The 26,603-nt window shown below is 38.4% G+C and overlaps 3 protein-coding genes across 4 annotated transcripts in view; 1 reads left to right on the forward strand and 2 right to left on the reverse strand.

The window, feature by feature from the left end:
• Nucleotides 1-1,007, reverse strand: part of LOC145736826 (complement factor H-like) — a 36,873-nt gene extending 35,866 nt beyond the window's left edge. Inside the window, exons 1-4 of the mRNA XM_081991254.1 lie at nt 561-1,007; nt 374-508; nt 199-320; nt 36-144 (exon numbers count right to left, since the gene is read on the reverse strand). Of these exons, the coding sequence (XP_081847380.1) occupies nt 36-144; nt 199-320; nt 374-508; nt 561-879 (685 nt within the window). The 5' untranslated portion in view covers nt 880-1,007. The remainder of the gene's footprint in view (nt 1-35; nt 145-198; nt 321-373; nt 509-560) is intronic.
• A 101-nt stretch (nt 1,008-1,108) lies between these two features.
• LOC145736836 (putative oxidoreductase YbbO) lies at nt 1,109-20,338 on the reverse strand. 2 transcript variants are annotated; one of them, XM_081991274.1, is made up of 6 exons: nt 20,138-20,338; nt 10,934-11,118; nt 7,348-7,582; nt 3,101-3,368; nt 1,673-1,798; nt 1,109-1,367 (listed from the first exon to the last, which is right to left on the reverse strand). In XM_081991274.1, the coding sequence occupies exons 2-6, from the start codon at nt 11,114-11,116 to the stop codon at nt 1,184-1,186; spliced, it is 996 nt and encodes a 331-aa protein (XP_081847400.1). In that variant the 5' UTR covers nt 11,117-11,118; nt 20,138-20,338; the 3' UTR covers nt 1,109-1,183. The 2 variants fall into 2 exon arrangements, with proteins under 2 accessions (XP_081847400.1, XP_081847402.1); XM_081991276.1 differs by having other exon boundaries at nt 1,112-1,367; nt 3,149-3,368; nt 20,138-20,330.
• A 3,699-nt stretch (nt 20,339-24,037) lies between these two features.
• Hers (Histone gene-specific Epigenetic Repressor in late S phase) overlaps nt 24,038-26,603 on the forward strand; it is a 65,002-nt gene continuing 62,436 nt past the window's right edge. The window contains exon 1 of the mRNA XM_081991048.1: nt 24,038-24,214. The gene's annotated coding sequence lies outside the window, so the exon portion shown is untranslated. The remainder of the gene's footprint in view (nt 24,215-26,603) is intronic.

Genomic DNA, 26,603 nt, shown 5'->3' on the forward strand with positions numbered 1-26,603 from the left:
CAGACACTTTTTTAGGTTAGGTTACTGCCACTTACCAGTTTCGGGAATGCAATGGGGCTCTTCATTCGACCATGTCCCATCGACGGTACACTTCAAAACGTTCCTGCCCTCCATTTTGTAGCCGTAGTCACAGTGATACATAACCTAGAAAAAACCCCATTAACCGACAATCAAAGGGGGACCAAAAGGGGCCCAAACCTCGTCCCCGTTCCAAAAGTAATCGAGCGAGCCCTCAATAAAGCCGTACGGTATGTTTGGGGGGTCGGGGCACATAACCTCATTCGTTGGTTTGCAGAAAGCGTTAGCCCCACTCCAAGTGCCTGTTTTAAGGGGTTTTTCAGTGTTTTTGTAGCCTTTCAAGGGGGGGAATTACCATTCTGACACTCCCTAACCGGGTTAGTTATCGTATACCCATTGGAGCAAGTGTAGGTGACTCTAGTGCCTTCCAAATACCCCATTTCCTGGTTGTGGTCCTTTGGGACTTTTTCTATACTTAACTCACCGTTTTCTACCCGAAAACCCCATTAAATCAGTTTTTTCCAAGGGAAAATCAAGCTTACCTAGGTAGGGAGGTGGGGGGCACCTTAAAACACACTGGGGCCACCCAGAAAACCCTTCAAACAGCCATTTCTGGTTCGAACAAGTCCCAATCAGCACACCCTCCCCCACTAACTTGTAGTTGCCCTTACAAGTTATGGTGATGACCTGCTGGTGTTCCAAATAGTCGGTTAGGACTGCCTGACCATGGATTACTGTAAGGGGGGGACAGTCGATGCTGTTCCAGTCCTTGAAATGAGGGTTAACGGGGGTGGTATCGGGTGCAGGGGGCTCCACGGCCAAAACTAGGGTTAGGGGCACCAAAACTGTTATAATAATCATTGAAACCACTCGGACACCCTTCTAGGGGGTGAATTTAGCCACAACGTAGTGAGTTTAGTGGTTTTTGGGGTTGAAAATGATCAAAAACCACAACAATAACCAAAACAGTAAACAAACTGGGGAGTGTCAAAGAACTGTCACTTGTGTCACTTACTGACAGAAGAAATTCTCACAACGCAGCGCCCTCTATAAACATCCAAGATGGCCGCCTGCATTATTTAGCTTTAAGGCTGGTTTAACTCATTTTTTTGCAATTTTTTTATTTTTACATAAATACGCAATAACAACAATAACAAAACTTAACTTAAACGCGTGCGCACAGGTTATTAAACGGTCTGGACCATTTCTGCTTGTATTCCAGGGTGTAGCGTTGTTTTGGCTGTTTTGAGGTTAGGGCCTGGTCCAGAATGTCCAGCGCGCTTTCCCCCAGGACTTTCGGCTGGAAATCCACGGTAATGTCCAGGCAAACGCTGTCCGAATCGGTTTTCCTGGAATTTGGTGGTTTTTAGTTTTTCCGCGATATCTCACAAAGGGTCCAGAATATCGGGTCGAAAGTTACAGGGTGGTTAGAGTGGGTCAAGGGCAACTTTTTGTCAAGAATACATTTTTTCCGTAAATCGCTTCGTTTTGGTGTAAAAACACCTAAAACCTAATTTGTACACTTATTGGATTTTACAGGTGTATTTGGTAGTTTGACAGCTCTATGACAGATTTGACAGCTCTATCAAAACTGTCAAACACCCATAAAGCTCTAAAATCAACTTGGTTGTTCGTTTCACCCTGCGTTACTTACTCGAGTAGCTTGGGGTGGGAAAAGAGCAGCTCGGGCAGGATTCCAATTGGATTGATTGTGACCACTTTGATGCCCAAATGGGCCAGTTCCAAGTGCAGGGCCTGACTGGCCCCTTCAACCGCATACCTTGATAAGAAGAAAAAAATTAAAAATTAGTCCTGCCCTGTTTTGGTTTGTTTTGATGAATTAAGTCAGTTCGCAGTGTAAACACTGCGTAACTTGGTTATTTGGACAGTTACAGGGTGGTTCAATATACCAATTTGTAGCCCTTGAAATTCTCTATAGATCACCTTATATAGTATTTTTAGCAAAAATGTCAAATAACCGAGTTATTTAATGTTGAAAGCTAGGTTTACTGAATTTGGGAGTTTTCGAAACACAACGCGTTTCTGTGATGTATGGTAGTTATTTTGACAGTTATCACGTGACCGTCTAGCTGAATAATGTTCTAAAATCACGTGACAACTGTCACTAACGTCAAAACTGTCAAACTGGGCTCAAAAATTGCTGAAATTCGGTTTTAGAAAAGTTTTCTTTTAGTTGTCAAAGTAAAACGTGTTTCTGAGATTTATGACAGTTATTTTGACAGTTGTCACGTGACCATCTAGATAAATAGCATTTCTATATCACGTGACAACTGTCACTAACGTCAAAATTGTTAAAACTGTCAAACTGTGCTCAAAAATTGCCAAAATTCAGTTTTAGAAAAGTTTTCTTTTAGTTGTCGATGTAAAACGTGTTTCTGAGATTTATGACAGTTATTTTGACAGTTGTCACGTGACCGTCTAGCTAAATAGCATTTCTAGATCACGTGACAACTGTCACTAACGTCAAAATTGTCAAAAATGTCAAACTGTGCTCAAAAATTGCCAAATCTCGGTTTTAGGAAAGTTTTATTTTAGTTGTCAAAGTAAAACGTGTTTCTGAGATTTATGACAGTTATTTTGACAGTAGGCACGTGACCGTCTAGATAACTAGCATTTCTAGATCACGTGACAACTGTCACTAACGTCAAAATTGTCAAAAATGTCAAACTGTGCTCAAAAATTGCCAAATCTCGGTTTTAGAAAAGTTTTATTTTAGTTGTCGATGTAAAACGTGTTTTTGAGATTTATGACAGTTATTTTGACAGTTGTCATGTGACCGTCTAGATGAATAGTGTTCCAGAACCACGTGACATCTGTCACTAACGTGAAAACTGTCAAAATTTGACTGGATATTGCAAAAAATACAGTTTAACACAGTTTTCCATATAAAACATGTAAAATGTGTTTTTGAGATTTATGACAGTTCTGTTGACAGTTGTCACGTGACCGTCTAGATAAATAGTGTTCCAGAACCACGTGACATCTGTCACTAACGTCAAAACTGTCAAAGTTTGACTGGATATTGCAAGAATTACAGTTTAACGCAGTTTTTGATACAAACCACGTGTTTTTGAGGTTTTTGACAGTTGTCACGTGACGTGTCAAATACCTGCTAGCAGCGTAGGCAACCAGGCCTGCGCCCATATTGTCCGTGGTTCCTATGGTCAGTATACGGCCGCTGGCGTGTTTTAGCAGGTTCTGGAAGGTTCTGGCGGCCCTTAAGACGCCCAGTAAGTTGGTTTTCAAAATGGCGTCCCAATGGGAAATGTCTTGTTGGACCAACGGGCCTCGATACGTCACTCCGTTGGTGCAAATCACCGACCAAATTCCTGGAAAAAAGCGATTTGCATGAAAAACCAAGGGAAAACCGCCGGGTTATCATTTTTTCTTGCGCGGACACCATTTTTGAGTTTTGTGACAAAATGGTGGGTGTTGGGGCAAAATGGAGGTCGGATTCGTGTTCCCCATGCCGGAATTAGTTAAAAACGTCATTTTGTTTTGGGAAAAATTCAATATGGCCGCGGTTAGTATAGTAGGCCCTAAAATTCCTAATTTGGACTACATTTTGGTGCACTTTTCCAAAAAAACCCCCATAACTCGCTTATTTGAAACATTCTCATAAAATGCACTGTATAACAAAATAAAGCTACTGAATGGAGCTATCACGTGACGTTAAGCGGGCATGGGTAAGTTGCACCGTTTGGCCGCTAGAGGACGTCAAAGTTGACTCATTATTTTCGCACTTTTTTGTAAATATCTCGTAAACGGTTCAAGTTAGCAGTCTGAAATTTTTAATATAAATGCACCTTGATAAAACACAACTTTTACTTAACAATCAATTTTTCTGTACGACGCACTGTTTGTCAGTAAAAAAATAAAATCAAAAATTTTTCAAAATTTTAAAGGGGGTACCCAGGGATTTTTCGAGAAAAATTTTTGGTTTTGAAAATTAAGTTTAACCGGGCAGAAGCCTTCGAATTGTTGGTCAGAAACTGACGTGGGGTGCCAAAGGGCCGGTACGGCCCTTATACCTAAGCCACGCCCAAAAAACTGTCAAGAAAACCCAAATTTCAAGGACACAACCAAAATGGTACCGTTTACGGCAAATTTGACACCAAATTCGAGTTTTTGAGACCAAAATTAGTCTATAAAGACAGTTTGGTTAAAACTCGTGACAAAATGGTGGCGGTTTCTTTAGAACTTTACTAAAACCCGACAAATTTTACTACACTAATCCAAAAAATTGAAAATAACTCGCTTATTTGAAACACCCTGTATATGGACACTGGATAACAAAAAACAGGTTATATAAAGGGCTATCACGTGACGTTGAGCGGGGGACGCTAAGTTGTACCGTTTGGCCGCTAGAGGACGTCAAAGTTAACTGTCAACTTTGAGCTAAATTTGGTTGCACTGTCCCTTACAATCTCAAATAACTCGCTTATTTGGCACATTCTGATGAAACGCATTGTATAACAAAATAGAGCTACTGAATGGGGCTATCACGTGACGTTGACCGGACTAGGCTAGGTTGTACCGTTCGGCCGCTAGGGGGCGTCAAAGTTGACTCATTATTTTCTCACTTTTTTGTGAATATCTCGTAAACGCTTCTATTTAGGAGTCTGAAAATTTTACTAAAAACGCAACGGGCCTCGATACGTCACTCCGTTGGTACAAATCACTTACCAAATTTCTGAAAAAAAGTGATTTGCATGAAAAACAAAGGGGAAACCGCCGGGTTATCATTTTTTCTTTCGCGACCACCATTTTTGAGTTTGCTGACAAAATGGTGGGTGTTGGGGCAAAATGGAGGTCGGATTCGTGTTCCCCAGGCCGGAATTAGTTAAAAACGTCATTTTGTTTTGGGAAAAATTCAATATGGCCGCGGTTAGTATAGTAGGCCCTTAAATTCCTAATTTGGGCTACATTTTGGTGCACCTGTCCAAAAAAACCCCCATAACTCGCTTATTTGAAACATTCTCATAAAATGCACTGTATAACAAAATAAAGCTACTGAATGGAGCTATCACGTGACGTTGAGCGGGCATGGGTAAGTTGCACCGTTTGGCCGCTAGAGGACGTCAAAGTTGACTCATTATTTTCGCACTTTTTTGTAAATATCTCGTAAACGGTACAAGTTAGCAGTCTGAAAATTTTACTATAAATGCACCTCAGTAAAACACACCATTTACCTAATCATCACTTTTTCTGTACGACGCACTGTTTGTCAGTAAAAAAATAAAATCAAAAATTTTTCAAAATTTTAAAGGGGGTACCCAGGGATTTTTCGAGAAAAATTTTTGGTTTTGAAAATTAAGTTTAACCGGGCAGAAGCCTTTGAATTGACGGTCAGAAACTGACGTGGGGTGCCAAAGGGCCGATACGGCCCTTATACCTAAGCCACGCCCAAAAAACTGTCAAGAAAACCCAAATTTCAAGGACACAACCAAAATGGTACCTTTTACAGCAAATTTGACACCAAATTCGAGTTTTTGAGACCAAAATTAGTCTGTAAAGACAGTTTGGTTAAAAATCGTGACAAAATGGTGGCGGTTTCTTTAAAACTTAACTTAAACCCTAAAAATTTTGCTACACTAATCCAAAAAATTGAAAATAACTCGCTTATTTGAAACACCCTGTATATGGACACTGGATAACAAAAAACAGGTTATATAAAGGGCTATCACGTGACGTTGAGCGGGGGACGCTATGTTGTACCGTTTGGCCACTAGAGGACGTCAAAGTTAACTGTCAAGTTTGAGCTAAATTTGGTTGCACTGTACCATACAATCTCAAATAACTCGCTTATTTGACACATTCTGATGAAACGCATTGTATAACAAAATAGAGCTACTGAACGGGGCTATCACGTGACGTTGACCGGACTAGGCTAGGTTGTACCGTTCGGCCGCTAGAGGGCGTCAAAGTTGACTCATTATTTTCGCACTTTTTTGTGAATATCTCGTAAACGCTTCTATTTAGGAGTCTGAAAATTTTACTAAAAACGCAACGGGCCTCGATACGTCACTCCGTTGGTACAAATCACTTACCAAATTTCTGAAAAAAAGTGATTTGCATGAAAAACAAAGGGGAAACCGCCGGGTTATCATTTTTTCTTGCACGACCACCATTTTTGAGTTTTGTGACAAAATGGTGGGTGTTGGGGCAAAATGGAGGTCGGATTCGCGTTCCCCAGGCCGGAATTAGTTAAAAACGTCATTTTGTTTTGGGCAAAATTCAATATGGCCGCGGTTAGTATAGTAGGCCCTTAAATTCCTAATTTGGGCTACATTTTGGTGCACCATTCCAAAAAAACCCCAATAACTCGCTTATTTGAAACATTCTCATAAAATGCACTGTATAACAAAATAAAGCTACTGAATGGAGCTATCACGTGACGTTGAGCGGGCATGGGTAAGTTGCACCGTTTGGCCGCTAGAGGACGTCAAAGTTGACTCATTATTTTCGCACTTTTTTGTAAATATCTCGTAAACGGTTCAAGTTAGCAGTCTGAAAATTTTACTATAAATGCACCTTGGTAAAACACACCATTTACCTAACAATCACTTTTTCTGTACGACGCACCGTTTGTCAGTAAAAAAATAAAATCAGAAATTTTTCAAAATTTTACAGGGGGGTCCCTAGGGATTTTTCGAGAAAAATTTTTAGTTTTGAAAATTAAGTTAAACCGGGCAGAAGCCTTTGAATTGACGGTCAGAAACTGACGTGGGGTGCCAAAGGGCCGGTACGGCCCTTATACGTAGGCCACGCCCAAAAAACTGTCAAGAAAACCCAAATTTCAAGGACACAACCAAAATGGTACCGTTTACAGCAAATTTGACACCAAATTCGAGTTTTTGAGACCAAAATTAGTCTGTAAAGACAGTTTGGTTAAAAATCGTGACAAAATGGTGGCGGTTTCTTTAGAACTTCACTAAAACCCTACAAATGTTGCTACACTAATCCAAAAAAATGTAAATAACTCGCTTATTTGAAACACCCTGTATATGGACACTGGATAACAAAAAACAGGTTATATAAAGGGCTATCACGTGACGTTGAGCGGGGGACGCTAAGTTCTACCGTTTGGCCGCTAGAGGACGTCAAAGTTAACTGTCAACTTTGAGCTAAATTTGGTTGCACTGTCCCATAAAATGTCAAATAACTCGCTTATTTGACACATTCTGATGAAACGCACTGTATAACAAAATAGAGCTACTGAACGGGGCTATCACGTGATGTTGACCGGACTAGGCTAGGTTGTACCGTTTGGCCGCTAGAGAGCGTCAAAGTTGACTCACTACTAACCATCTTCGCCAGCGGGCAAGTGGGCTCTGATTATGTCCACCGACTCGTACAACAGGTCTTCCCTGGTAACGTCCAAGTGTAGAGGAATAATGTGTCCCGGTAATTGGACACTTTCCTTGTGTTTGAGCCACGCCCTAATCACTTTGCCTGGTACCGAGTCGTCCTGAGTGTGGGACAGTCCGTTTTTCAGGCCGGCAAACACGCGAAAACCCCGATTAGCCAGATGGACGGCCACCTGAAATGGACGATTGCATTAGTTGGAGTGAGATGGAGCGAGTGTGCGCAGGAGAGGGGGTTGAGAAGAGGGAGAGGGGGGGGTAATTGTCTAGGAAAAACATTGTAGGGGGGAGGGGAAGAAAATTTCGATTTTCAAGTGCTTTATTAGACATTTTATAGGTTTATGGGTCTCATTTTGACAGTTGTGACGTGTGCTTGATCTGTCACTTAAGTGACATCTGTCAAAATCCAGTCCAAATCACCACAAACCTTGAAAGTTACCAAAGTTGTACAGAAAGTACATTTATTCAAGTTTATCAGTCATTTTTGACAGATTTGACGTTTGACTGTCACTTTGACATGTGTCACTCGATCTGTCATTGCACCGACAAACGTCACAACTGGCTCCATCAAGCTATAAAACTATAAAATACACTTGAACAATGAAACTAATAGAAATGCAGAAATTGCACTGAAAGTGCTTTATTAGACATTTTATAGGTTTATGGGTGTCATTTTGACAGCTGTCACGTGTGATCCACCTTGTAGGACGTTGCTTCAACTGTCACTATAGTGACATCTGTCAAAATCCAGCCCAAATACTAATAAACGTATAAAGAAACCTTGAAAGTTACAAAATTGCACTGAAAGTGCTTTATTTGACATTTTATAGGTTTATGGGCCTCATTTTGACAGTTGTGACATTTCATACACCTTGTAGGACGTTGCTTCATCTGTCACTTTAGTGACATCTGTCAAAATCCAGCCCAAATAACCATAAACCTCTAAAGAACCTTTGAAAGCTACAAAATTGCACAGAAAGTGCTTTATTTGACATTTTATAGGTTTATGGGTGTCATTTTGACAGCTGTCACGTGTGATCCACATTGTAGGACATTGCTTCATCTGTCACTGAGGTGACATCTGTCAAAATCCAGCCCAAATGACCATAAACCTGTAAAGAAACCTTTGAAAGTTACAAAAATGCACTGGAAGTGCTTTATTTGACATTTTATAGGTTTATGGGTCTCATTTTGACAGTTGTCACGTGTGATCCACCTTGTAAGACATTGTTTAGTCTGTCACTGAGGTGACATCTGTCAAAATCCAGCCCAAATGACCATAAACCTGTAAAGAAACCTTTGAAAGTTACAAAAATGCACTGAAAGTGCTTTATTTGACATTTTATAGGTTTATGGGTGTCATTTTGACAGCTGTCACGTGTGATCCACCTTGTAGGACGTTGCTTCAACTGTCACTATAGTGACATCTGTCAAAATCCATCCCAAATAACCACAAACCTGTAAAGAAACCTTGAAAGTTACAAAATTGCACAGAAAGTGCTTTATAAGACATTTTATAGGTTTATGGGTCTCATTTTGACAGTTGTCACGTGTGATCCACCTTGCAGAACATTGCTTCATCTGTCATTAAAGTGACATCTGTCAAAATCCAGCCCAAATAACCATAAACCTGTAAAGAAACCTTGAAAGTTACAAAATTGCACTGAAAGTGCTTTATTAGACATTTTATAGGTTTGTGGGTGTCATTTTGACAGCTGTCACGTGTGATCCACCTTGTAGGACGTTGCTTCAACTGTCACTATAGTGACATCTGTCAAAATCCATCCCAAATAACCACAAACCTGTAAAGAAACCTTGAAAGTTACAAAAATGCACCGAAAGTGCTTTATTTGACATTTTATAGGTTTATGGGCCTCATTTTGACAGTTGTGACATTTCATACACCTTGTAGGACGTTGCTTCATCTGTCACTTTAGTGACATCTGTCAAAATCCAGCCCAAATAACCATAAACCTGTCAAGAACCTTTGAAAGTTACAAAATTGCACTGAAAGTGCTTTATTTGACATTTTATAGGTTTATGGGTGTCATTTTGACAGTTGTCACGTGTGATCCACCTTGCAGAACATTGCTTCATCTGTCACTGAGGTGACATCTGTCAAAATCCAGCCCAAATGACCATAAACCTGTAAAGAAACCTTGAAAGTTACAAAATTGCACAGAAAGTGCTTTATAAGACATTTTATAGGTTTATGGGTCTCATTTTGACAGTTGTCACGTGTGATCCACCTTGCAGAACATTGCTTCATCTGTCATTAAAGTGACATCTGTCAAAATCCAGCCCAAATAACCATAAACCTGTAAAGAAACCTTGAAAGTTACAAAATTGCACTGAAAGTGCTTTATTAGACATTTTATAGGTTTGTGGGTGTCATTTTGACAGCTGTCACGTGTGATCCACCTTGTAGGACATTGCTGCATCTGTCACTGAGGTGACATCTGTCAAAATCCAGCCCAAATAACCATAAACCTGTAAAGAAACCTTGAAAGTTACAAAATTGCACTGAAAGTGCTTTATAAGACATTTTATAGGTTTATGGGTGTCATTTTGACAGTTGTCACGAGTGATCCACCTTGTAGGACGTTGCTTCAACTGTCACTGAAGTGACATCTGTCAAAATCCAGCCCAAATAACCATAAACCTGTAAAGAAACCTTGAAAGTTACAAAATTGCACTGAAAGTGCTTTATAAGACATTTTATAGGTTTATGGGTGTCATTTTGACAGTTGTCACGTGTGATCCACCTTGTAGGACGTTGCTTCAACTGTCACTATAGTGACATCTGTCAAAATCCAGCCCAAATACTAATAAACGTATAAAGAAACCTTGAAAGTTACAAAAATGCACTGAAAGTGCTTTATTTGACATTTTATAGGTTTATGGACCTCATTTTGACAGTTGTGACATTTCATACACCTTGTAGGACGTTGCTTCATCTGTCACTTTAGTGACATCTGTCAAAATCCAGCCCAAATAACCATAAACCTGTCAAGAACCTTTGAAAGTTTCAAAATTGCACAGAAAGTGCTTTATTTGACATTTTATAGGTTTATGGGTGTCATTTTGACAGCTGTCACGTGTGATCCACCTTGTATGACGTTGCTTCATCTGTCACTATAGTGACATCTGTCAAAATCCAGTCAAAATAACCATAAACCTGTAAAGAAACCTTGAAAGTTACAAAATTGCACAGAAAGTGCTTTATAAGACATTTTATAGGTTTATGGGTGTCATTTTGACAGTTGTGACGTTTGATCCACCTTGTATGACGTTGCTTCATCTGTCACTTTAGTGACATCTGTCAAAATCCAGTCAAAATACCTATAAACCTACTGCTGTAACGACTTTGATACATTTCTACGATTTACCAACTTTGACAGCTGACAGCTCGGTTATTTTGACAGATGTCGCGGTGAAACTGGCACCAGTGTGTAGCCTGTCATTTACCGATCATTTTGACAGTCGGAAACGTCAAATTTTTTGACAGTTTTGACGGGTAAACTGACCTGGAGTCCTATGGAGTTGTCGCAACAGGTCACCACGACCGGTTTACCGGCACCATGGGCGGTACCCGGGGCACCATCTTGGGTACCGCGTATTTTACACATCAAATACAGCATAATCGCGCTGGCTATGGAAATTAGGGCCACCAGCTGTAAGGCTAGCACCCAGGCTGTCTGTTCGTCCATATCTGAAAAAAAAATATAAATTTTTAAAAATTTCTGGAAATTTTAATTTTTTGAGTACGGCCCTGTAATTTGGGTCAAATTTTTAGTAGGCCTTGGAGTACGTCCCTGAATTTTTTCAGAACTTTTCCGCAAAAGGTTCAAGAGATACAGGGTGAAACAAGTAAGTGCATTTATGGTAGGTTAGGTTAGGTTACTGTAGATTTTGACGCCCTCTAGCGGCTGAACGGTGACAGCTATCAAGTCATGTGACCATATTTTTGGAAACCTCAGAGTCTGCACTATCTTTTAGCTTCAGTGACTTTTGCGCGTAAATCTTTTAGTAACCGAGTTATTAAGTGTCAAAGCAACTGCTGTCAAAATGGTTTGTTTAGTTTGTCACACGTTACTTTGGCGCCCTCTAGCGGCTGAACGGTGACAGCTATCAAGTCATGTGACCATATTTTTGGAAACCTCAGAGTCTGCACTATCTTTTTCCTTCAGTGACGTTTCAACGTAAATCTTGTAGTAACGGAGTTATTAAGTGTCAAAGCAACTGCTGTCAAAATGGTTCGATTTGACTTAACTACTTTGAGGCGCTCTAGCGGCCAAACCGCGCAACTTAGCCCGGTGCGGTCAACGTCACGTGACAGCCCCATTCATTCCCTACTTACGACCACCTGACCCGTATACACCGGGTGTTTCAAATGGGCGATTTTTTGGAATGATGCACCAAAAACTACGGTTTTTTTGTGCCCACTAAGCTGGCGGCCATATTGGTTTTCCGCAAACCTGTCAAATTGACATTTTCAACTAATTTCCGTTTAGGGAATGCGGTTTAACTAATTTATTCAATTTCCCAACTTGATTACCATTTAAAAGGGCGTTTAAGAGTGTGTGACGTCATCGCAATCAAGTTTGATTTTCACTATATGTGTTTTATATGTAAAAAACTGTAATTTTGAGGAAGAAATCGAGCTTTTTACCATTGATTAGTGGACGAACAGGTGTTTGTTTAAGTGAAAGTCAATTTTACGTGCAAAAACCATACAAATTTCACAATCTGGTCATAATTAAGCCTATCGACTTGCTATTTACATTATCGCATTACAAAATGTCGATATACGATGCGGAAATGTGGAAAAAAATTTTTGCACAACTTTCCTGTGTATACCGGGTGTCCCAAGTGTGTTTTGGTTTGAAAGATTTTGACGCCCTCTAGCGACCAAACCAGTAAAGTAACAGCAACAACTAATCATATTTTTGGAAACCTAGTAGTCTGGACTATCTTTTACCTTCTTTGACATTTTGACGTAACTTGTCAAATAACCGAGTTATTCACTGTCAAAGAGATGATTGTCAAAATGGTTAACAGGGCAGTTTTGGTCTGACAAGCTGGTTTTTGACGCCCTCTAGTGGCCAAACCAGTAACGATCCAGTCTTATGTAGTCATATTTTTGGAAACCTTATAGTGTGGACTATAATTTACCTTCTTTGACATTTTGACGTAACTTGTCAAATAACCGAATTATTAACTGTCAAAGAGAAGATTGTCAAAATGGTTAACAGGGCAGTTTTGTTCTGACAAGCTGAGTTTTGACGCCCTCTAGCGGCCAAACCAGTAACGATCCAGTCTTATGTAGTCATATTTTTGGAAACCTCATAGTCGGGACTATCTTTTACCTTCTTTGACATTTTGACGTAACTTGTCAAATAACCGAGTTATTAACTGTCAAACGAAACGACTGTCAAAATGGTTATTTGGTCTGACAAGCTGAGTTTTGGCGCCCTCTAGCGGCCAAACCAGTAACGATCCAGTCTTATGTAATCATATTTTTGGAAACCTTATAGTCTGGACTATCATTTACCTTCTTTGACATTTTGACGTAACCTGTCAAATAACCGAATTATTCACTGTCAAAGCCAAAACTGTCAAAATGACTTTAAACCTCCCACGCCCTCCAAATCCGGTTCTGTGATTGGACGGAGCCATTCAGCACGTAAAAATCGATGCGACGTTGCCAAATTGCATGAAATAAATCAAAAAATACCCACTTTACAGTGAATTTACCATTGAAATTGCTAAATTGATTAATTATCGAGTTATTATGGGTGCAAATGCATGGAATGTGCTTATTAAACAGCAAATACGCATATTTAAAGGACCTTGAGCGTTGATTTTGATTATACCAGCAATTTACCATGTTTACGTAATTACATTTATTATTTTACACCTCCATGGTTGTTGTAATAACATCCAGAAATGGTCAAAACAGTTATTATAGATTGTTGTGTTTTTGGTTCGTACTTTTGGCCATAACTCGGTAACTATTGACATTTCAAGGGTGAAAATTTTTTAGGGGGTAGTTTGAAAAGTTTAGAAACTTTTTCCTCTCTTGACTTTTTTTCCTCAGACTTCAAGTTTTTGCGTAAAAAAATTAAAAAAGTTACTTACACCCCAATTTACATGGTTTGCTTTTTCCAGTTAGTATACTTTTCACCATAACTCGGTAACTATTTACTTTACAAGCGTGAAAATTTTACAGGGGGTAGTTGAGTAAGTTTAGAAACTTTCTTCTCTCTTGTGTTGTCTCTCTCAGACGTACGGTTTCCAGGGAAAAAATTCGGGAAAGTTGCTAATGTACTAAAAAAGGACAAACATAACCTTGAACAACCATTTGCATTCCTTAAGCGTCATCAATACATAATTAACACGTGATCGATTGATTTGGGTGTGGGTGAAGGTAATTAATATATTGGAACACAGCCTGGACGTGCTTATAAAACTTATATACAGGGTGACTCAAATAAATGTAAAAATTCAACAATTCAAACTCAAAAAATTTTTTTTTTGGTTTTTTTGCTGTTTTTTTATGCTTGTTTCACCCTGTATATGGGTGTGGGAATGTTTAAATATACTGTCAAAGTTTCTTGGCTGCGTTTGCGCCATCTTCAGGTTTTTTTTGCTAGAAGCACTTATTTACACAGTGTTTGACTATTTTGGGCCCTCCCCCTGTATACAGGGGGAGTGCGACCTTCAAAAAATTACAGGGTGTAGTTCGATAAGTTTAGAAACTTTTTCCTCTCTTGACTTTTTTTTGTCAGAGTTACCGTTTGGTGGCAAAAAATTCCAAAAGTCACTTACAAGCTTAAATCACCTTGTTTGATTGCTTTTTGCTCTAACCCCGTAAATAACAACAGCACGGCCATGAAAAAATTACAGGGGGTAGTTTGAAAAGTTTTGGAACTTTTTTGACTCTTGACATTTTCTTCTCAAAAGTCAACTTTTTGAGTAAAAAATTCCAGAAAGTCACTTACACAAAACTACTAACTTGGTTGGACTGCTTTTCGCACTTAATTTCAGTTTTGTAGGTTTACGGTGCCCCAAATGTCATTTGTCAGTTTGGTGACGGATAAATTCACTTGTCAAAGTAACTGTCAACTGTCAAAACTGTCATAAACGTCACTCATAAAACTATTAATACACTTTCTACAGAAATTCACATTTGACAGTTCACACTTTGACAGTCCGTAACTTTGTTATTTTGACAGTTACTGGGTGGTTCAAAATATCAATTTGTAGCCCTTGAAATTCCCTTTTGACCACCCTGTATAGTATTTTTCCCTAAAATGTCAAATAAGCGAGTTATTTAGGGTTAAAAACGTGATTGTACTAAATTTGACAGTTGCCACTTTGACAGCCCATAACTCGGTTATTTTGACAGTTACAGGGTGGTTCAAAATACCAATTTGAAGCCCTCGAATCACACTTTTGACCACCCTGTACAGTGACTGTGGTAAAATTAGCGTTAAATTTAGACGCAGGATGTTTTAGGTTAGGTTTCCGGTAATTACTAGGCAAATCAATTACCTAGACAATTAACTGGTACAGGGTGTCCCCAAAAAGCTTTGAAGCAGAAAATCGATTAAATTACTCTACTCGAGTGGCCCAAATGGGTGGATTTTCACCACCCATTGGGGTGGTCAAATTTTCCCTAAACCACCCTGTATATAATGTGTATACAGGGTGTTTCATAGAGAAAAAATGGTATTTTTGGGTTCCCCATTCAATTTTGAGTAAATTTGGTGTTTGGTGGTTTTTTCCTAACTTTAACCGTTTATGAGATATTCCGCGTTTTCTGGCAATCTGGGTTTAGTACAGTTTTCTTGCAGTATTTGATTGAAAACGTGGTTTTTGACATTTTTGACAGTTATTTTGACAGTTATCACGTGACCGTCTAGCTAAGTAGTGTTCTTAAATCACGTGACAACTGTCATTAACGTCAAAACTGTCAAACTGTACTCAAAAGTTGCCAAAATCTGGGTTAAGTACAGTTTTCTTGCAATATTTGATTGAAAACGTGGTTTTTGACATTTTTGACAGTTATTTTGACAGGTGTCACGTGACCGTCTAGCTGAATAGTGTTCTTAAATCACGTGACAACTGTCATTAAAGTCAAAACTGTCAAACTGTACTCAAAAGTTGCCAAAATCTGGGTTAAGTACAGTTTTCTTGCAATATTTGATTGAAAACGTGATTTTTGACATTTTTGACAGTTATTTTGACAGATGTCACGTGACCGTTTAGCTAAATAGTGTTCCAGAATCACGTGACAACTGTCACTAACGTCAAAACTGTCAAACTGGACTCAAAAGTTGCCAAAATCTGGGTTAGGTACAGTTTTCTTGCAGTATTTGATTGATAACGTGGTTTTTGACATTTTTGACAGTTATTTTGACAGTTGTCACGTGACCGTCTAGCTAAGTAGTGTTCTTAAATCACGTGACAACTGTCATTAACGTCAAAAATGTCAAACTGTACTCAAAAGTTGCCAAAATCTGGGTTAAGTACAGTTTTCTTGCAATATTTGATTGAAAACGTGGTTTTTGACATTTTTGACAGCTATTTTGACAGATGTCACGTGACCGTCTAGCTGGATAGTGTCCTAAAATCACGTGACAACTGTCATTAACGTGAAAACTGTCAAACTGTACTCAAAAGTTGCCAAAATCTGGGTTAAGTACAGTTTCTTGCAGTATTTGATTGAAAACGTGGTTTTTGACATTTTTGACAGTTATTTTGACAGATGTCACGTGAACATCTAGCTGGATAGTGTTCTAAAATCACGTGACAACTGTCACTAACGTCAAAACTGTCAAACTGTACTCAAAAGTCGCCAAAATCTGGGTTAAGTACAGTTTTCTTGCAATATTTGATTGAAAACGTGGTTTTTGACATTTTTGACATTTTTGACAGTTATTTTGACAGTTGTCACGTGACCGTATAGCTAATTAGTGTTCTAAAATCACATGACAAGTGTCACTAACGTCAAAACTGTCAAACTGGACTCAAAATTTGCCAAAATCTGGGTTAAGTACAGTTTTCTTGCAGTATTTGATTGAAAACGTGGTTTTTGACATTTTTGACAGTTATTTTGACAGTTATCACGTGACCGTCTTGCTGAATAGTGTTCTTAAATCACGTGACAACTGTCACTAACGTCAAAACTGTCAAACTGTACTCAAAAGTTGCCAAAATCTGGGTTAGGTACAGTTTTCTTGCAGTATTTGATTGAAAACGTGGTTTTTGACATTTTTGACAGTTATTTTGACAGTTGTCACGTGACCGTCTATCTAAATAGTGTTTCAGAATCACGTGACAACTGTCACTAACGTCAAAACTGTCAAACTGTACTCAAAAGTCGCCAAAATCTAGGTTAAGTACAGTTTTCTTGCAGTATTTGATTGAAAATGTGGTTTTTGACATTTTTGACAGTTATTTTGACAGTTGTCACGTGACTGTCTAGCTGAATAGTGTTCTTAAATCACGTGACAACTGTCATTAAAGTCAAAACTGTCAAACTGTACTCAAAAGTTGCCAAAATCTGGGTTAAGTACAGTTTTCTTGCAATATTTGATTGAAAACGTGATTTTTGACATTTTTGACAGTTATTTTGACAGATGTCACGTGACCGTTTAGCTAAATAGTGTTCTTAAATCACGTGACAACTGTCATTAAAGTCAAAACTGTCAAACTGTACTCAAAAGTTGCCAAAATCTGGGTTAAGTACAGTTTTCTTGCAGTATTTGATTGAAAACGTGGTTTTTGACATTTTTGACATTTTTGACAGTAATTTTGACAGTTGTCACGTGACCGTCTATCTAAATAGTATTTCAGAATCACGTGACAACTGTCACTAACGTCAAAACTGTCAAACTGTACTCAAAAGTTGCCAAAATCTGGATTAAGTATAGTTTTCTTGCAATATTTGTTTAAAAATGTGGTTTTTGACATTTTTGACAGTTATTTTGACAGTTGTCACGTGACCTTCTAGCTAATTAGTGTCCTAAAATCACGTGACAACTGTCACTAACGTCAAAACTGTCAAACTGTACTCAAAAGTTGCCAAAATCTGGGTTAAGTACAGTTTTCTTGCAATATTTGATTGAAAACGTGGTTTTTGACATTTTTGACAGCTATTTTGACAGATGTCACGTGACCGTCTAGCTGGATAGTGTCCTAAAATCACGTGACAACTGTCATTAACGTGAAAACTGTCAAACTGTACTCAAAAGTTGCCAAAATCTGGGTTAAGTACAGTTTCTTGCAGTATTTGATTGAAAACGTGGTTTTTGACATTTTTGACAGTTATTTTGACAGATGTCACGTGAACATCTAGCTGGATAGTGTTCTAAAATCACGTGACAACTGTCACTAACGTCAAAACTGTCAAACTGTACTCAAAAGTCGCCAAAATCTGGGTTAAGTACAGTTTTCTTGCAATATTTGATTGAAAACGTGGTTTTTGACATTTTTGACATTTTTGACAGTTATTTTGACAGTTGTCACGTGACCGTATAGCTAATTAGTGTTCTAAAATCACATGACAAGTGTCACTAACGTCAAAACTGTCAAACTGGACTCAAAATTTGCCAAAATCTGGGTTAAGTACAGTTTTCTTGCAGTATTTGATTGAAAACGTGGTTTTTGACATTTTTGACAGTTATTTTGACAGTTATCACGTGACCGTCTTGCTGAATAGTGTTCTTAAATCACGTGACAACTGTCACTAACGTCAAAACTGTCAAACTGTACTCAAAAGTTGCCAAAATCTGGGTTAGGTACAGTTTTCTTGCAGTATTTGATTGAAAACGTGGTTTTTGACATTTTTGACAGTTATTTTGACAGTTGTCACGTGACCGTCTATCTAAATAGTGTTTCAGAATCACGTGACAACTGTCACTAACGTCAAAACTGTCAAACTGTACTCAAAAGTCGCCAAAATCTAGGTTAAGTACAGTTTTCTTGCAGTATTTGATTGAAAATGTGGTTTTTGACATTTTTGACAGTTATTTTGACAGTTGTCACGTGACTGTCTAGCTGAATAGTGTTCTTAAATCACGTGACAACTGTCATTAAAGTCAAAACTGTCAAACTGTACTCAAAAGTTGCCAAAATCTGGGTTAAGTACAGTTTTCTTGCAATATTTGATTGAAAACGTGATTTTTGACATTTTTGACAGTTATTTTGACAGATGTCACGTGACCGTTTAGCTAAATAGTGTTCTTAAATCACGTGACAACTGTCATTAAAGTCAAAACTGTCAAACTGTACTCAAAAGTTGCCAAAATCTGGGTTAAGTACAGTTTTCTTGCAGTATTTGATTGAAAACGTGGTTTTTGACATTTTTGACATTTTTGACAGTAATTTTGACAGTTGTCACGTGACCGTCTATCTAAATAGTATTTCAGAATCACGTGACAACTGTCACTAACGTCAAAACTGTCAAACTGTACTCAAAAGTTGCCAAAATCTGGATTAAGTATAGTTTTCTTGCAATATTTGTTTAAAAATGTGGTTTTTGACATTTTTGACAGTTATTTTGACAGTTGTCACGTGACCTTCTAGCTAATTAGTGTCCTAAAATCACGTGACAACTGTCACTAACGTCAAAACTGTCAAACTGTACTCAAAAGTTGCCAAAATCTGGGTTAAGTACAGTTTTCTTGCAATATTTGATTGAAAACGTGGTTTTTGACATTTTTGACAGTTGTCACGTGACCTTTTAGCTGAATAATGTTCTAAAATCACGTGACAACTGTCACTAACGTCAAAACTGTCAAACTGGACTCAAAAGTTGCCAAAATCTGGGTTAAGTACAGTTTCTTGCAGTATTTGATTGAAAACGTGGTTTTTGACAGTTATTTTGACAGTTGTCACGTGACCGTCTAGCTGAATAGTGTTCTTAAATCACATGACAACTGTCACTAACGTCAAAACTGTCAAATTGTACTCAAAAGTTGCCAAAATCTGGGTTAATACAGTTTTCTTGCAGTATTTGATTGAAAACGTGGTTTTTGACATTTTTGACAGTTATTTTGACAGTTGTCACGTGACCTTTTAGCTGAATAGTGTTCTAAAATCACGTGACAACTGTCACTAACGTCAAAATTGTCAAACTGTACTCAAAAGTTGCCAAAATCTGGTTAAGTACAGTTTTCTTGCAATATTTGATTGAAAACGTGGTTTTTGACATTTTTGACAGTTATTTTGACAGTTGTCACGTGACCGTCTAGCTGAATAGTGTTCTTAAATCACGTGACAACTGTCACTAACATCAAAACTGTCAAATATACTTTTTCAAAGTAGTTTTCAATTTGTTAATCAAACTTATAACTTTGACAGATTTAACAGTAAATAACTCAGTTATTTGACATTTTAGGTAAAAACACTATACAGGGTGATCAAAAGAGAATTTCAAGGCCTACAAACTGGTACATTGAACCACCCTGTAGCTGTCAAAATAACCGAGTTACAGGATGTTAAAGTGGAAACTGTCAAATACAAACTTTACTGCAAATAACTCGGCTTTAACAGTAAATAACTCGGTTATTTGACATTTTAGGTGAAAACCCTATAGAGGGTGGTCAAAAGAGAATTTCACGGGCTACAAAATGGCGTATCGAACCACCCTGTAACTGTCAAAATAACCGAGTTATAGCGAGTTAAACTGGGTGGCCCAAGTAATTGCCCTAATGACTTACCTTAAAGAAAATGTTGGGAATTTTCCAGGTTTTTTTAATCCAATTTTCCGCACTTTTCCACGCACAATTTCGAGAGGAAAATCACGCTCGCGCACACTGAAAACCAGCAAAAGAATGTCGTTTTCTTGGGTTTTGACCAGGAGACTGGTAACACTCGCTATACCAACTACCAGGCCGGAATACCATCAAAAATGATGCCGACTGAGCGAAAATGTGCTAACCATAGCCGTATCGCTTTCACATGGTACTGATGGTACCATCCGTGACCGCTGTGGTACGATATGGTACTGGTTTGCAAAAAATTTTTTTTTAATATTTTTTTACTCCCAAACTGTCAGTCTGAGGAGGAAATGTCATAGAAGGAAAAAGTTTCTAAACTCTCTGAACTACCCCCTGTAATTTTTTCACGCTTGTAATGGTCTTAGTTACCGGGTTATGGCCAAAAGTTTCTTCTAGTGAATATCACGAGTGTGGTGATGTTCACTCAGTTTTTCCGTATTCGCGCCAAAACTACAGGGTTTACGAAAAAAACTTATTCTTGATAAAAGTTGGCCCCTGAATGGTTCTAACCACCCTAAAAATTTCAACCTCATATCTCAAACCGTTTTTGAGATATCGGGGCGCAAATTTGACCAACTTTTATAAAAGCTTTATACAGCTTCCATAGCCACCTCTGATGTTTCGCTTTTGTTCCAGAGGTAACCTAACCTCATTTTAAACGGTTAAACAAACTGAAAGTTACCGGTATTTAACCGAGAGTGGGTTAAATGGGCCTGTAATTAACGCACTCCCTCGACCATGTCCCATGAAAGTATGCAATTGTAATGGATCTGGTCGTTATGCTCGATTTATTTTTCACGCGAAAACTGTCAGTCTGACAGGAAAATGTCAAGAAAGGAAAAAGTTTCTAAACTTTCCGAACTACCCCCTGTAATTTTTTCAGGGTCGTACTGTGTTTTGTTACCGAGTTATGGCGAAAAGTACTAACTGGAAATAAGGAACCAATCAAATTGGGGTGTAAGTGATTTTCTTTAATTTTTCACGCGAAAACTGTCAGTCTGACAGGAAAATGTCAAGAAAGGAAAAAGTTTCTAAACTTTTCGAACTACCCCCTGTAATTTTTTCAGGGTCGTACTCTGTTTTATTACCGAGTTAGGGCGAAAAGTACTAACTGGAAATAAGGAACCAATCAAATTGGGGTGTAAGTGATTTTCTTTAATTTTTCACGCGAAAACTGTCAGTCTGACAGGAAACTGTCAAGAAAGGAAAAAGTTTCCAAACTTTTCAAACTACCCCCTGTAATTTTTTCAGGGTCGTACTGTGTTTTGTTACCGAGTTATGGCGAAAAGTACTAACTGGAAATAAGGAACCAATCAAATTGGGGTGTAAGTGATTTTCTTTAATTTTTCACGCAAAAACTGTCAATCTGACAGGAAAATGTCAAGAAAGGAAAAAGTTTCTAAACTTTCCGAACTACACCCTGTAATTTTTTCAAGGTCGTACTGTGTTTGGTTACCGAGTTATGGCGAAAAGTACTAACTGGAAATAAGGAACCAATCAAATTGGGGTGTAAGTGATTTTCTTTAATTTTTCACGCGAAAACTGTCAGTCTGACAGGAAAATGTCAAGAAAGGAAAAAGTTTCTAAACTTTTCGAACTACCCCCTGTAATTTTTTCAAGGTCGTACTGTGTTTTATTACCGAGTTATGGCGAAAAGTACTAACTGGAAATAAGGAACCAATCAAATTGGGGTGTAAGTGATTTTCTTTAATTTTTCACGCAAAAACTGTCAGTCTGACAGGAAAATATCAAGAAAGGAAAAAGTTTCTAAACTTTCCGAACTACCCCCTGTAACTTTTTCAAGGCAGTACTGTGTTTTATTACCGAGTTATGGGGAAAAGTACTAACTGGAAATAAGGAACCAATCAAATTGGGGTGTAAGTGATTTTCTTTAATTTTTCACGCAAAAACTGTCAGTCTGACAGGAAAATGTCAAGAAAGGAGAAAGTTTCTAAACTTTTCGAACTACCCCCTGTAATTTTTTCAAGGTCGTAATGTGTTTGGTTACCCAGTTATGGCGAAAAGTACTAACTGGAAATAAGGAACCAATCAAATTGGGGTGTAAGTGATTTTCTTTAATTTTTCACGCAAAAACTGTCAGTCTGACAGGAAAATGTCAAGAGAGGAAAAAGTTTCTAAACTTTTCAATCTACCCCCTGTAATTTTTTCAAGGTCGTACTGTGTTTGGTTACCGAGTTATGGCGAAAAGTACTAACTGGAAATAAGGAACCAATCAAATTGGGGTGTAAGTGACTTTCTTTAATTTTTCACGCAAAAACTGTCAGTCTGACAGGAAAATGTCAAGAAAGGAGAAAGTTTCTAAACTTTTCGAACTACCCCCTGTAATTTTTTCAAGGTCGTACTGTGTTTGGTTACCGAGTTATGACGAAAAGTACTAACCGTGACACTGACAAAAGTCTAATAAACCCTTTTCGGTACAGATGTGACACTGTATCGATAATTGTAACGGATTTTTCAGTCGATAACCCACATTTCGTAACAGATTCCAGTACGACACCAAAAATCATACAAAACAACTTTCCTTTTCCTTCAGGCTATATGAACCGTTCATTTTCCCTCTCTTTCTAACCCATTAAGACAGAGAGAGAGAGAGAGAGAAGGTTGTTGCGCTTGACCATCATTTACGTTGGTATGCGTACACTCCCAAACCCATTAAAATTCCATTTAGTTTTGCCGTTTGCTGTACACGATCGTATTTGGTGCGTGTACGCACGCAGAATAGCAAAATGGCAGATTTCTATTTATTTATTTGATTGACAGACTTGTAGTTGAGTGACAGCTGTCAAATTCGGTGCAATCACTGTCAAAGGTCAGGGTGACAGCTGTCAAAAAATTTCAACCCTCTCCGTCTAACAGTTTCTGAGATATTGCGCATCAAAGTTGCTTAACACGAAGATTCTGCTTTACACAAGTGCTTTTTACCGTTTGACAGACTTGTAGCCGAGTGACAGCTGTCAAACTTGGTCAAGTTAACTCTGACAGGTCAGGAGGACGTCTGTCAAAAATTTCAGTCCTCAGCGCCCTCTAGTTTCTGAAATATTTCGCATTTAAATTGTTCTCGTTGCCTGACATGGACAATCTACTTTAGCAAAGTGACTGTCTTTGTGTTTGACAGACTTGCGTCATAAAAAAGTGACAGCTGTCAAACTTGATTAATTTACTCTCATACGTCAGGTTGACAGCTGTCAGTTTCGCAGGTATTAACCGTTAATCACGTGATTTCATGTATAGAGACGGCGTGGACAGAAAACTCGAAATATCTCGAAAACGGTTAAAGTTAGGTGAAAAATGTTGGGCACCAAATTTGCTCAGAATTGAATGTAGAATCCAAAAATGCCCCAATATACGGGGTGTTTCGGGGCAGAAAACACCGAAAATTGCCCAAGAATGACATGGTTCTGAACTAACAGGCGAATGAGCCTTTACTACACTAAAAATACCATATTTTACCACGGTAACAGTGTTGGTAGGGCCAGAGACCACTGTGGTAGGGTTGTAAGTAGTGTTAATAACTCAAAAACACTAAAAAATTAGGGAAAAAGTGTTTGGAAATGCTAGAAAAACACTAAAAACTGTCTGTCTGGATTGTATGGCTTGTGAACGTGGTTTTAAGTGGGAAAATACTGTTTTTGGTTGAGAAACCACATTTCCTCTAAATTGGCATCATCAGACCAAAAAAAACACCCCGAAACAAACACTAAAACACTAAAAAACTAAAAAAAGTAAATAAAATGTATAACTGGTTGCCTAACCGGTCAAAGCCAATCAATAACGCTTGACAGTCGCACTGTCACTATATTCTGTCAGCTGTCAGAATGGTTTTTACTTTAGTGTTTTGGATGTGGGGCGGAGAGTTCGTTGTCCCCACGTATTTTTGCCCATTGTTTAGTGTAAAAGTGTGGAAAAAGTGTTAAAAAGTGTTCTAGAACGTTGTGGTTTAGTGTACGGTGCTTTTCGGTGTGAAAAAACCCCGCTAATTGCCGCTGGAAAGTGCTGGTAAGTGATGGGTGACGGTTGAGTGTTTACTTCAGTGATTTTGAGGGTTTTTTCCGGGTTTTTAGGGCTTAGAATGGGATTTTAGTAGTGTAGCAAGGTAGTTTAGTTGTTTTGACTAGGTTTGTTTGGGTTATTTTCAGTCCTGGTGCTTTAGGTAGCCCTACCGAGTAAACATCCCCAAACAGTGACATTTCAGGGGTTTTAACCACTGAAAACTCTGAAAACTTGCTTAAAATAGTGTTTTAGTGCATTTAGGCACTTATCACACCTTATACAGGGTGTTTTCTTTATAACCGAAGGGCAAACAGCCCCACAAAGTGGTTTCACCCTGTATGTGTGCAAAACTGTCACTACAAGGGCATTCCAACTGATTTTAGCAGTAAAAACAGTGGAAACTTGCTTAAAATAGTATTTTAGGGACTTATTGCAGCTCATACAGGGTGTTTTTCCTATAACCGAAGGGCAAAAAGTGGTTTCACCCTGTATGAGTGCAAAACAGTCCCTACAAGGGCACTCCAACTGGTTTTAGCAGTAAAAACAGTGAAAACTTGCCTGAAACAGTGTTTTGGTGCATTTAGGGACTTATCGCAGCTCGTACAGGGTGTTTCAGCTACAACTAACAGTGAACAGCCTCGAAAAGGGGTTTCGCCCTGTATGTGTTCTGTAGTTCCCTATTTTGAGGGTTATGGCAGCCTGAATTAGGGTAAACTTGTCGTATTTAAGGTGAAAAAATCAGCAATGTTGTCATGTTTCAGGATTTTTCTTAAATTGTTTTGTTCTGTGACCCAAGCAAATTGGCAACTATGTAATTATGTACAGGGTGTTTGAAATTTGTCAAAAAATCCTTTTTGGGGTGGGGAAAGGTTAAATCAGCCCTGAAAAGCTGATTTTTGCCATAAAACCCCCAAAAATTCCTTATTTCGAGTGTTAAATTGGGATTTTCGTTGGTTTAGTGGTAAATCAGGTTTTTTGACAGAAAAATGACAGTTTCAAGGTCACTCAAAGCTAAATTCACTTCTCCAGACTGAAATTAGTTAAAATGGCCATGAAATCCAACCTGTCAGTAAAAAGCTTCATTTGGACAAATTTACAGTGCACTTTTACAAAAAATCCTAAATAACTCGCTTATTTGAAACATTCTGTATAAACGTGTCAGATGATCAAAGGTGGCTTATGAATGGGGCTGTCACGTGACGTTGACAGGACCTGGCTAAGTTGCGCCGTTTCGCCGCTAGAGGGCGTCAAAGTTGATTAACTTTTTTCGGACTGTCAAAAACGTCACTGACAAAATTATGGCAATTAGAGCAAAACGGACATTAAATTCGTGTTCCCCACACTAAAATTGGTCAAAATGGCCACCTTGACAGGTCGGAATCCAATATGGCCGCTGTTAGTATAGTAGGCCAAGAAAAACCCACTTTTGAACCAAAATTCAGTGCACTTTTACAAAAAATCCTAAATAACTCGCTTATTTGAAACATACTGTATAAACGTGTCAGATGATCAAAGGTAGCTTATGAATGAGGCTGTCACGTGACGTTGACAGGACCTGGCTAAGTTGCGCCGTTTGGCCGCTAGAGGGCGTCAAAGTTGATTAAGTTTTTTCGGACATTTTCCTAAATATCTCGAAAACGGTTCGAGTTAGGCCTTTGAAAATTTTTACCTTTTATGCAACTCGGTAAAACGCAACTTTTATTATAAATAACATTTTTTTGTAAAAGTCACCGTTTGACGTAAAAAATTAAAAAACTAGATTTTTGACATTTTTCTAAGGGGGGACCACAGGAATTTTTTTGGAAAAATTTTGAATTTTAAAAATTGATTTTTTTTGTCTTAATTAGTTTAGATTAATGGTGGAAATGTGACGTGAGGTGTCATTTGTCAAAATGTCATTTTTTTAGGGTGCCACGCCCTGAAAACTGTCAAAAATGCCCTATTTACAAGGTCAGTGACAAAATGGCGGCAGCTAGAGCAAAACCGACATTAAATTTGTGTTCCCCAGGTCAAGTTTAGTAGAAAAAGTCACTTTGACAAGTCAAAATCCAATATGGCCGCGGTCAGTATAGTAGGCCAAGAAAAACCCCATTTTGAAGCAAAATTCAGTGCACTTTTCCAAAAAATCCTAAATAACTCGCTTATTTGAAACATTCTGTATAAACGTGTCAGATGATCAAAGGTAGCTAATGAATGGGGCTTTCACGTGACGTTGACAGGAGCAAGCTAAGTGGCACCGTTTGCCCGCTAGAGGGCCTCAAACTTAACCCTAAAAATTGAGCAAAATTTTGTTGCATTTACCTAAAAATGTGCAAATAACTCGCTTATTCGAAACGTTTTGGCAAAACATGTCAGATGATCAAAGGTAGCTTATGAATGGGGCTGTCACGTGACG

Source organism: Ips typographus, linkage group LG12, assembly GCF_016097725.1.
Source record: "Ips typographus isolate SLU linkage group LG12, UJ_Ityp_2.0, whole genome shotgun sequence".
NCBI lineage: Eukaryota > Metazoa > Arthropoda > Insecta > Coleoptera > Curculionidae > Ips > Ips typographus.